At 31.2% G+C, this 12,903-nt stretch overlaps 1 protein-coding gene across 4 annotated transcripts in view; it reads left to right on the plus strand.

Moving 5' to 3' along the window:
- Positions 1 to 12,903, plus strand: part of LOC143045769 (dynein axonemal heavy chain 3-like) — a 61,459-nt gene extending 48,556 nt beyond the window's left edge. For all 4 annotated transcript variants that reach the window (XM_076218500.1, XM_076218501.1, XM_076218502.1 and 1 more), the window contains 12 exons: positions 3,441 to 3,598; positions 3,880 to 4,247; positions 4,677 to 4,884; positions 6,472 to 6,722; positions 7,314 to 7,477; positions 7,821 to 7,974; positions 8,677 to 8,805; positions 9,464 to 9,729; positions 9,935 to 10,023; positions 10,375 to 10,499; positions 10,819 to 10,908; positions 11,469 to 12,903. In XM_076218500.1, coding sequence (XP_076074615.1) covers positions 3,441 to 3,598; positions 3,880 to 4,247; positions 4,677 to 4,884; positions 6,472 to 6,722; positions 7,314 to 7,477; positions 7,821 to 7,974; positions 8,677 to 8,805; positions 9,464 to 9,729; positions 9,935 to 10,023; positions 10,375 to 10,499; positions 10,819 to 10,908; positions 11,469 to 11,675 — 2,209 coding nt within the window. In that variant the 3' untranslated portion in view covers positions 11,676 to 12,903. The remainder of the gene's footprint in view (positions 1 to 3,440; positions 3,599 to 3,879; positions 4,248 to 4,676; positions 4,885 to 6,471; positions 6,723 to 7,313; positions 7,478 to 7,820; positions 7,975 to 8,676; positions 8,806 to 9,463; positions 9,730 to 9,934; positions 10,024 to 10,374; positions 10,500 to 10,818; positions 10,909 to 11,468) is intronic.

Consider the following 12,903-nt stretch of genomic DNA (forward strand, 5'->3'; position numbering starts at 1 on the left):
CTGCTTCAATGTATCACTAAATGAAAGTGCCTATCATATAAATATTGCAAAGTGACAGTTCTAAGTATGGCCTACCATGATATGTTATATAGATATTATATACATGTATTGTGTTTAATAGGAAAGTAAATCTCGATATAGAGTGGAAAGGGTGTCATGTCTGCTTGCTTAGATATATATATATTTCGCAAATTACATATTGCTTTCACACTGTTATGGTATATTTAAATAGATAGTTTATGTTATTAGCTTTTTTATGATTATACGTCAATTATGTTATTCATTTGCTACTGCTTACATAAAATACAGATATTATTGTTGCTTGATAAATAGCAAGTATGGATATGAAATTCATGTCTGGCCTAATTCAAAAATTGTGTTGTGCAGAGAGTTTTCTGTTGTTAAGAAAACATTAAAAGACTTTTTTATTATTTGAAGACAAATTTTGATATGATTTGGTGTAATTCAATATTGAATAAAAAAAAAATGTGACAATTTTATGGCTACCTATTCATTTAAAACTGAAATAATCAAGAACTGCTAACCAGTGGTCTTGAGATAAAAGCCCTTCTGATGTTTAAATCTAAAAGCATTTGAAACCTTAGTCATAAAACAATGATGCACAGAATCTTAAACATAACTTCTAAAAATATAATTTCTACAAATTTTAGCTTACAAAATTTGAAAATTAGGAAAATATGACAATTGAAAAGCAGTTAAACCCTAAATAGATTTTAAAATGTGTTGTTCTGTTGTTTAAGTACAAATGAAATAACTATGCTTGATACTGTAAGGCTACTAGAAGATCTTGTTACCAATTTCACACTCCAAGAAATTACTATTTTCTATAATCGATTGAAAAGTTACAGTAGATAGTCATTATAGTATTGCTAAAGATAATCTTCTATTTGCAACAAAACTAACTGATCCTAGAGCAAAAGTTTTGCAAAATAATGCACATTAAAATTTGCTTTTAAAAGTGGTAAACACACATTATATTGGCTTTAAAGTTTGTTTTATAAAAGTATATACGATATGTGTGCTTATTATTATTATTTATTAATGTTGCTAAATGTTTTGCTTTTTAGCTCACCTGGCCCGAAGGGCCAAGTGAGCTTTTCTCATCACTTGGCGTCCGTCGTCCGTCGTCCGTCGTCGTCGTCCGTCGTCGTTAACTTTTACAAAAATCTTCTCCTCTGAAACTACTGGGCCAAATCAAACCAAACTTGGCCACAATCATTATTGGGGTATCTAGTTTAAAAAATGTGTGGCGTGACCCGGTCAACCAACCAAGATGGCCGCCACGGCTAAAAATAGAACATAGGGGTAAAATGCAGTTTTTGGCTTATAACTCAAAAACCAAAGCATTTAGAGCAAATCTGACATGGGGTAAAAATGTTTATCAGGTCAAGATCTATCTGCCCTGAAATTTTCAGATGAATCGGTCAATCGGTTGTTGGGTTGCTGCCCCTGAATTGGTAATTTTGAGGAAATTTTGCTGTTTTTGGTTATTATCTTGAATATTATTATAGATAGAGATAAACTGTAAACAGCAATAATGTTCAGCAAAGTAAGATCTACAAATAAGTCAACATGACCAAAATGGTCAGTTGACCCGTTTAGGAGTTATTGCCCTTTATAGTCAATTTTTAACCATTTTTCGTAAATTAAATTAATCTTTTACAAAAATCTTCTCCTCTGAAACTACTGGGCCAAATTAATTCAAACTTGGCCACAATCATCTTTGGGGTATCTAGTTTAAAAAATGTGTGGCGTGACCTGGTCAACCAACCAAGATGGCCGCCACCGCTAAAAATAGAACATAGGGGTAAAATGCAGTTTTTGGCTTATAACTCAAAAACCAAAGCATTTTGAGGAAATCTGACGTGGGATAAAAATGTTTATCAGGTCAAGATCTATCTTCCCTGAAATTTTCAGATGAATCAGTCAATGGGTTGTTGGGTTGCTGCCCCTGAATTGGTAATTTTGAGGAAATTTTGCTGTTTTTGGTTATTATCTTGAATATTATTATAGATAGAGATAAACTGTAAACAGCAATAATGTTCAGCAAAGTAAGATCTACAAATAAGTCAACATGACCAAAATGGTCAGTTGACCCGTTTAGGAGTTATTGCCCTTTATAGTCAATTTTTAACCATTTTTCGTAAATTAAAGTAATCTTTTACAAAAAGCTTCTCCTCTGAAACTACTGGGCCAAATTAATTCAAACTTGGCCACAATCATCTTTGGGGTATCTTGTTTAAAAAATGTGTGGCGTGACCTGGTCAACCAACCAAGATGGCCGCCACCGCTAAAAATAGAACATAGGGGTAAAATGCAGTTTTTGGCTTATAACTCAAAAATCAAAGCATTTTGAGGAAATCTGACATGGGAATATAAATGTTTATCAGGTCAAGATCTATCTTCCCTGAAATTTTCAGATGAATCGGTCAATCGGTTGTTGGGTTGCTGCCCCTGAATTGGTAATTTTGAGGAAATTTTGCTGTTTTTTGTTATTATCTTGAATATTATTATAGATAGAGATAAATTGTAAACAGCAATAATGTTCAGCAAAGTAAGATCTACAAATAAGTCAACATGACCAAAATGGTCAGTTGACCCGTTTAGGAGTTATTGCCCTTTATAGTCAATTTTTAACCATTTTTCATAAATCTAAGTAATCTTTTACAAAATCTCCACTGAAACTACTAGGCCACAATCATCTTTGGGGTATCTAGTTTGAAAAATGTGTCCGATGACCTGGCCATTCAACCAAGATGGCCGCCACGGCTAAAAATAGAACATAGGGGTAAAATGCAGTTTCTGGCTTATAACTATGAAACCAAAGCATCTAGAGCAAATCTGACAAGAAGTTAAATTGTTAATCAAGTCAATATCTATCTGCCCTGAATTTTTCAGATGAATTGGACAACTGGTTGTTGGGTTGCTGCCCTCCAATTGGTAATTTTTAAAGAAATTTTGCCGTTTTTGGTTATCTTGAATACTATTATAGATAGCGATAAACTGTAAACAGCAATAATGTTCAGCAAAGTAAGATCTACAAATAAGTCAACATGACTTAAATGGTCAATTGACCCCTTAAGGAGTTATTGCCCTTTATAGTCAATTTTTAACAATTTTCATTAATTTGGTAAATTTATGTAAATTTTTACCAAATATAGTTCTCTGTTACTAATGGGCAAAGTTCATTATAGATATAATTGTAAGAAGCAAAATCATTCAGTAAAGTAAGAACTTCAAACACATCACCATCACCAAAATACAATTTTGTCATGAATCCATTTGTGTCCTTTGTTTAATATGCACATAGACCAAGGTGAGCGACACAGGCTCTTTAGAGCCTCTAGTTATTTTACATTAACAAAATGTCAATTGTTAGAATCTGGAAATGTTCAGTAGAAATGTTTTCTCTTTACTAGGGGTCGTGTGGATGATACCATCTGGCGTTTCCTGTTAACAGGAGGTGTGGCTCTAGAAAATCCCCATCCCAATCCAGCTCCAGTATGGTTGACTGACAAGGCATGGGGGGAAATTGTGAGAGCTTCTTCACTTCCTAATCACAAAGGATTCTTCAAACGTTAGTATTTTCATTTATAACAATAATTTTTTCTCTGACTTGTTGTTGTTGTTGTTTTATATTGTATACAAGTGATTCCAACAATATTAACTGCATGATGTTGCAAAATATCCCTTATTTAAATAAAAATCCTGTTTTCACACTTATTGCAAGATAAAACAACTTTTATATCATTTTCAATCGTAGAAATAAACATTTTACTTGACCTTTTTTATCATGAAACATGTTTGAAAGTTGTTATATCAACACATTTAAGTCATATAAACTGTTGAACATTTCAGATGTTATGGACAACATTGGTCAATGGAAGCCACTGTATGATTCCTCCACCCCTCAGGACGTTAAGTTACCGAGTCCATTCAACGTTCTGACAGGACTGGATAAGATGATAGTGTTACGTTGTTTCAGACCAGATAAAATAGTTCCAGCTGTACAGGATTTTATCACAGATAACTTAGGACAATCATATATTGAACCACCAACCTTTGACCTGGGTGGATCATTTGTTGATTCTAATAATTGTTCTCCATTAATTTTTGTTCTTTCCCCCGGTGCTGATCCTATGATGGCATTGTTGAAGTTTGGAGAGGACCGAGGCTTCACCCAGTCAGGAGGAACTATACAAACTATATCACTTGGACAAGGACAGGTAGTTTTATAATTGAGCACATATCCATTTGTATGCCCCCACTATCACAGGAGAGCATTTAGTGTTAACCTTGTCTACATCTGTCAGTAAGTCTGTCCATACATACGAACCAAAATTGATTTCTGTTCTCCAACTTTAAGTTGCCTCAACCAAATGTTATGAAACTTATACACAATGCTCATTACCACAAAACACAAATCAAATTTAATTTGGGTGATGTCAATTTTACGGTTCTCAAGTTCTTTATAGTGTTTTATGCAAGCCAAATTCATCATCTATGTCCATTTATTTAAAACAGTTTTCAAGCCATCTTTAGAAGTCCACAGCATAAGAACATAGATTCATCTTTATGATTGAAAGAAAAGGTATTTATAGGAACAAAAATTGATGAAAATATCTTTGTAATTTTATTGTGTTTAATTATTTCAGGGTCCCATAGCCTCCAAGATGATAGACAAGGCCACTAAAGATGGAACTTGGGTGGTGTTACAGAATTGTCATTTAGCTACAAGTTGGATGCCTGCTCTAGAGAAGATTTGTGAAGAAGTCATTAGACCAGAAAATACACACGAAAACTTCAGACTCTGGCTCACCAGTTATCCCTCAGATCAATTCCCTGTTTCCATTCTACAAAATGGTATGATTTCTTTAAGTTGTCATTATTATTTCAGTAAGATCATCTTTAAGATATCACATCACTGTTAAAATGTTTTCCAAGTTGTATTTTGACATTATCTTTCCAATATGTTTTCCTAGTTGCATTTTGACATTATCTTTCCAAAATGGTGAGAAAATGAAAATGTTAAACTAAATTTGAATAAGAGGTTGTTGTCTTAAAGCAAGTGTAGGGTATTAAAAATATTCTTACCATCCAGTTCCAAGGAGCTCCCTTGTAAAATGAGAAGTTTATTTATTATGTGACAGATATCAGTTTGTTGGTAAAATTAGAGAATATTGAGTCCTAAATATCTTTTATTTATATGATTTTAATTTTTTTATTGATTTGAAACTTGGCAACATACAGTATATATTTCAACTATTTGTATTAGGTTATGAATAAAGATGACAATTGCTCCAAGGATCCGGAAATTTTTTCACCTAATTACAGTCATTTTCATATAACATAAAAGTTGGGGCCCCTTTTCGAAAACGGATTGTCAAAATCTCATTACTGCATGAGTATGCTCATACTCGTAGCATCAACGAATTTGTTTCACTGTTGCATCGCGTTTACTTCATGATTTATCCTACCATTTTCCTAAAATCGATCAAAAGCAATTAAGGGAAGGCAACAGTTTAAGAATAAAATGATTTTAATGACTCAAAATCGTAATTTTCTCAGTCATCGCTTACGTTTCTTTCGATTCTGAAGTCGAAATTCAAACCGGATGTAATGCGACAATACTAAAACGAACAATTCCGGACTTATTTCCGGGATTAGTTTTGTTTATCAAATTCACAGGAAAACATCGTTTTTTAATATTTTACCTTTAATAGTGTAAGAATATTAATGAAAATAGTTGCACTTGCTTTATTTAGCAAGAAATCATTTTAAATTTACGATTTAGTGTCAAATCTGCGGAAGAGAATTTCAGGCATGCGTATCATAGTAAACAAAGCATGTGTGTTAGTAGTGAAAAAAAAAAATTTTCTACGTAAATTTAATCAAGTTTTAATTTAATTTTAAATCATTATTGACAATTGTCTTAGCTGAAAAGTAATTAAATAATAAAGACAGTTGGTATAGAATTTTAATTTCTTTATAATATTAGTTCGGAGCTTGTGATTAATAGCCATGTGTGAACTAAAAACACAGGTAAAGAGATTAGCGATCATTAGCCAATAGCTCCCCGAGGCATTAATATAGTTATTAGGAGGGCCCTCAGGATTATAACACTTTACTGGAGTGGCAGTTTAATTACATAAAATCGATAACAAAACAAAAATATGTTTAAAATGGCGATTTGAAACTCAATCTCAACGAATGACCGAAATTATTTCTGCTGAAAAATAAAATTTGACCTAGATCCCAATAAATGATTTAGGACTTTTGAGTTTCCGAATCGGTCATGTCTGGCATATATGACCGTTTCCGGACCCTTGAATTGCTCATATTTATAGTAAATTGTTCCCTATTTGTCACTTTTGAACATGCATGGACATCTCCTTGATAAAAAGAAAGGACGAATACTTATAAAGTACCGGTATATATTGTCATTTACAGGTGTAAAGATGACAAATGAACCTCCAAAGGGAATGAAAAATAATCTGTTGCGATCATACATGAATGACCCGATTTCTGATGCTAATTACTTTAATGGATGTAATAAACCAGAAAAGTTCCACAAGATGTTGTTTGGTTTGTGCTTCTTTCATGCCTTGGTACAGGAGAGAAGAAAGTTTGGACCCCTTGGCTGGAATATTCCTTATGAGTTCAATGAATCAGATTTACGTATCAGCTTGAGACAGATGTTGGTGAGTGCATTTCTTATTAATACAAAAAAGAAGATGTGATATGATTGCCAATGAGACAACTCTTCACAAGTGACCAAAATGACAAAAAATTAACAACTATAGGTCACTGTACAGCCTTCAGCAATGAGCAAAGCCCATTCTGCAAAGTCAGTTATAAAAGGCCCTGAAATGACAATGTTAAACAATTTAAAACATTAATGTCATAAATATGACTTAAATATCAACAGGAGACAAAGTTAATGTGCCAAGAGTTCAATTTATCGGGTTCATATCAGCCAGATTATCTGATACATATTTGAGAGTACATGAGTAAGAGTTTATTAAATCAGATTTCTTTACCAGTTTGAGACATATATAAGTGAGTGTTAATCAAATATTTTGCATATGTATTTTGAAGAAAACATACAGAAACAGATTTATTTTAAACCAGTTTTGTAGTCCTTTTCAGATATTCTATAGTAGCCAACATGGCATCACAGCAACCAAATTTTTTTAAAGGATAAGTTAAATAGGATACACAATCAATGAAATGAAAGAAGCTAGGGTGTTGGTATACTAACATATTTTAAAATGATAACTGACTGGTTGTAGATGTTCCTGAATGACTATGACGAGTTACCTTTACCTGCTTTGTCTTACCTGACTGGTGAATGTAATTATGGTGGGCGTGTCACAGATGATAAAGACAGGCGTCTACTCATGTCTCTATTGGCCATTACTTTTGTAGAAGATATTGTTACCAATCCAAATTATAAGTAAGTTTTTATTTGCAAATATATAGTATTCTTTTAATTGAAAATTGTTAATTGTTAAATTGATACTGTAATAGAATCTGTTTCTTAAAGACTTTTTTTTATAGAAATTTATAAAGTAACAGGTGTCTGTTTGTGTGATGTTGGTTTCATGTGATTAGAACTGGTGTTCACCATTTTTACCATTGTAAAAAATACAAAATGATTTAATGTCATGATGAAAGAAACCATAGGACGTTAAGCAACCAACAATCAATCAATCAAAGAAACCATGTATGGTTTTTAAGAAATCAACAAAGATTAAAAATGAAAGAAGCAATGATAATATTTTTTTTGTTATTTACAGATTTTCTGACAGTGGATTATATTTTGCCCCTGCAGATGGTCCTCATTCAAGTTTTGTAGATTATATTAAAACTTTACCTTTAAATGCCTCACCAGAAGTATTTGGTCTCCATGAGAATGCAGATATCACTAAGGATAACAAAGAAACAAATTTGGTAAGGTCATATTATATTTACTGTAAGTAAGATACAAAGATTATATAAATGTTAGGTAAGCATAAAAGAATAGCATACTTTTTATTGGGACATTTACATGGGAGATATTATATAAAATTATTACATTTCCATTTGAAATCAAAGTTCTTTTAAAAAGTACCTTTATACTTTGATGTATCTCAATCAATGTTATTTATAACATTGTTTTTTTTTTTTTTTTGCTCAAATCATGCAATTTTAATGCCTCTTTGATCATTCATAGAACTTCCTGGATACTAGTGTTAGTTGTCTATTGCATCATACATGAAGACAACTCGCTGTTTTTTTTGGCTTTTGAAGACAATTATGCTTTATCAACACACAATGAAGAAAGCATTAAAAATGCTTGAATAACAGTTATAGTAATTATTATTAACTTGGGCTATATCCTGCATCATAAATCAGTTCACTCAAAAATACTTCCCTATTTTAAAAGTCAGTCCAAACTGATCATTTCTTACACTTATTCCAAACCAATTACAAACACATGTTAAATGCAAGTTCCCAATATCAAAAATGAAATCAAATATCCACGAAAATCATATTTTTCCTCAACTTGTATTGGAACCCATGAAAATAAATGAATTCCACAGATATTGATTATAATATGATCATTTTCTTCTGAATATTGTTAATTGATTATTATATTACTTTGTTCTTCAGTTGTTTGAAAACATTTTGCTGACCTTACCAAGACAGTCAGGAGGAGGAGGAAAGTCAACTTCAGATGTCATTAAAGACTTAGCCATAGATATCCTTAGTAAACTCCCTCCATTGTTTGATATGGATATGGTATGTTTATCAGCACTTGAGAATACACTTTAATTACATAATGATTTAAGACTGTTTGCTGATTTGTCTTTAACTTTTTGTCAGATATTTTTATTCCTCTGGTTTTATCCATGTAGTGCTATTAAAAATTATGCCTTTTAATCCCTACTTGTCTTTTCATAGTTTTGTTACATATAGTTTAAAAGAGCAATTTTAAAACCTAATAAAAAAATTGGTATTTTTTCATAGTTTTTGAAGAAAAAAAAGACGGTAGCAATGCTAAATGTATGGAAAATCTAGAGAGAATCATTTCCCTCCAAATTTTCAATGGCTCAAATCTCAAAACAACTTTTTAATTCCTTTATTTATATACTCTCAATTTATAACAGTCTTTTAAATATCTTCTTATTTCAATCCCTTGTCCAAAACATAAAACTCTTCATTACTAAAACAACCTTGGTGTCAAAACACCTTTGGTAAATTTCCACTGTATTATTTGACCCATTTGAAAATGCAACATTCCTTCTATTGGTGGAGAGGACGTCACTAATGTTGTTATAACTTGTCAATCCCTTTTGCTACTTTTGCAAATAAAACAAGTTTATACTTATTGGAAAAGGTACTCTAATGAAACAATGAACCAATGGTTAACTAGATATATATTATTTTATTCTTTCAGGTAATAAAGAAATACCCTGTAGTGTATAATGAATCTATGAACACTGTGTTACGTCAGGAATTAATCCGATTCAACAGACTGACACATGTTGTCCGTGTTTCACTGGTCAACCTACAGAAAGCTATAAAAGGTTTAGTGGTCATGTCATCAGATTTAGAGGAAGTGTTTGACAGTATGCTGAATGGAAAAGTACCAGCAGTATGGGCTTCTAAGTCCTATCCATCACTCAAACCACTGGGCAGTTACATTAATGACCTGCTGGCTAGGTAATAATTAAATTTATAGACTTAGTTGAAAATGTGTTCAAATTAAACATGTTGCTTTCAAAAGTTTTTTTTTTTTTTTATTTTGAAAAAGTGTTATCCTTTGTTTTAAAAAAATACCACTTTTAGTTGAAGTTTCACCCATTTTGGTTTATTTTCAGAAATAGTTTGGGATAATTCTAATAAAGATTTGTTTTTCCAATTTCAGACTAAAGTTTTTGACAGACTGGATAGATAATGGTTCTCCTGCAACATTCTGGCTATCTGGGTTCTACTTTACTCAGTCATTCTTAACAGGTAATTCATTCAGATAACAATATTTAATGAGAACATCAATCACCAGTTTTGTTTCAAATTGTTATATATTAACACTCAAGCTCCACAAACAAATAAGTGGTGTGGTGTTTTTTTTATATCTTATCATAAAGTTTTGGACTAGTTTTGAAGAATTTCTGATTAATTTTTTAGTTCTTTTTAAAAAAATTTAAAAATCAACCAACAATGAACAAATTAAAAATATTTTTTAGCAAATTGAATGCCAATTTGTCCCCCTAAAAATCTACTGAACTTGAAATACTAGTGCAATATAAGGAGAGAATAAACAATTTTTTATATGCAAAAATCAAAATATACTTTTAATACTTATAGGTGTATCTCAGAATTATGCCAGGAAGTATACAATCCCAATTGATACAATCGGTTTTGAATTTGAAATAGTCCTAGAAGGTGATGTAGATACAACTTGTAAGCCTGAGGATGGAGCTTATGTTTATGTAAGTCGTACTATAATTTAAGAATTTAGGTAAATGTTGTAATTTATTATGTTTAAAATTTTATATTTCATATTCTGAAAAATCCAAATGAATCCAAAAAGTTTTGATCTCCTTTTGAATTTGAAGATTTTCAGTCTCGTCTTGTATTTTCTAAATACATTCTTTTAAAGCAAGACTTTTATAAGCATATTAAGTATGGTTGATCTACAATTACATTTTTTTTTTTATTATCTGTTTTGAAATGTAGTGAAGTAACGATGTAATGAGGCAGAAGGAAAAAAGAATTATTTGTATTGAAAACTTGTTATATCTTTTCCAGGGTTTATTCATTGAAGGAGCCAGATTTAATAAAGAAACCAGAAACCTGGGAGAGTCTTTACCAAAGATCTTATTTGAAACTCTGCCAATTGTATCCTTTTTATTCCATTCCATTCAAATTACATATGTGGTCAGGTTTTACTTTGTATTAAATCATTAGCAACTCCATTATAACCTGTGTTTAAGACTATATTTTGGTAAATACAAAAAATATTAGAACAGATGTGAAGGCAGAAAAATAAAGCATTATTAGAACTTTTTTTCAATATAAAAAAGAAGATGTGGTATGATTGCCAATGAGACAGTTCTCCACAAGAGACCAAATGACATAGAAATTAATAACTATAGGTCACCTTTTTTCAAGCCTACATTTTTTTTCAAATTTTAAAAGTGCAAAAAATAAAATGTATAAAAAGAGTTTTTTCCTTGGAGAGAAACAATTGTGTGCATCAACAGGAGACTGCAGAATGCTGTATTTTTTATGCTAACAAAAAAATAAAAGAAGAACAGATATAAAAAAGCAACATTTTGGCATGGAAATTTATTAGTAGAGTATAGTTATTTGAATAAACTCAAACACAGAAAAAGAAATTGCATAAAAAATTTAAGGTATCATTTGTGCTAATAATTTATCCTTAACCAGATTTTTAGATATGGATGAGACCTAATGAAAAATCTAAGTTTACTCATACTCCTCATTATAATTGTCCAGTATACAAGACAACAGCTAGAAGAGGAGTCCTGTCCACTACTGGTCATTCTACCAACTTTGTCATGATGTTGAAGTTACCATCAGACATGCCACAGAAACATTGGATTAACAGAGGTGTCGCTGGCTTATGTCAGCTCGATGACTAAATTATGCTGCGGCACTTTTGTGGCATCATATGTGACTTGTTGTTGATACAATTCCGTCCAATATGGATCAATTGTGATATTTTATTATTTAGATGTGTGATATATTCATCTGCTGAAGAAAAAAAATCAAAGTTATTTTTGCTGCTGAGAGTTATTTATTGAAATAACATATTTTACAGAACATATATATTTTTGTGAACTTTTTCCACAAAGTTAAATTGAAAACTGCTGATTTGAACATATATTTTTGTGTAATGGTGCATTTATTTGTACATTGTGATTGTTTTGTTTCATTATTTTATTTTTCCGCATGTTTGTAATGTTAATAGTCAAGATCTATACATGTACGTAGGAACTTTTAATGTTAATAGTCCTGATCTCCTAGACAAATATATATAGGAAGTAACAGTACATCACAGTACAGGGTGTGCTAGTTTAGTATTGTCAGCATTAGTTGCCAAATTGGAAGTCATGAATTATTTACAGGGTCAGAGTTATTCCATCCACTTTCTTTGTTGACTAAAGTTTACGTATTGTAAACAACATTTTACACAGGAGTGTCCAATCATCCGTCTGTGATATCTATTTTTGTGCTATTTTTACTGTTTGATCATTCCAGTCATATTTATTTTTAGTTTAATTTGTAAATATGGTATTGCACATATTTGTGCATAGGTTTGCTTGTAAACTTTTGAGATGAATGGTGTTATACACTATAACTTGGAAACACTATTAAGATCAAGTTTAGAATAGCGTATAGTGTTGCTTCACATAGACATCTGTACATAAGTATAGTAACCCCCTATAATTTGTAATCTGTGATAGTTATTTTACACTTGTTTTACTACATAAATTATTTTAATATAATTATTTATTCCGTCCATATGAACTAATGGCCTTAGTATTAATTCGAACTATATTATTGATATCTCTCAAAGAAATTTTATTTTTTACTTGGAAGTACTGCTGATTTAGAAGATATCTGCTGAAATTTCTGCATTAATTGCCAAATATGTGTACAAAGGGCAAATTTTTAGGAAGAGGTGCTTTTTCTCCTAAACTTTTGATTTTATTTCATATTAGCGAAAAAGTAGCAAGAGAATACATGAATGAGACAAAATTTATCCTTTGTACATGATTATTGTTTTTGTTGTGCCAATTAAGTTTACAAAATAATATTTTGTTTGTCTAATCCTTCATATCGTGAAATAAACAATATTTGTGAAAA

This window comes from Mytilus galloprovincialis, chromosome 9 (genome assembly GCF_965363235.1).
Source record: "Mytilus galloprovincialis chromosome 9, xbMytGall1.hap1.1, whole genome shotgun sequence".
NCBI classification, from domain to species: Eukaryota; Metazoa; Mollusca; class Bivalvia; order Mytilida; family Mytilidae; genus Mytilus; species Mytilus galloprovincialis.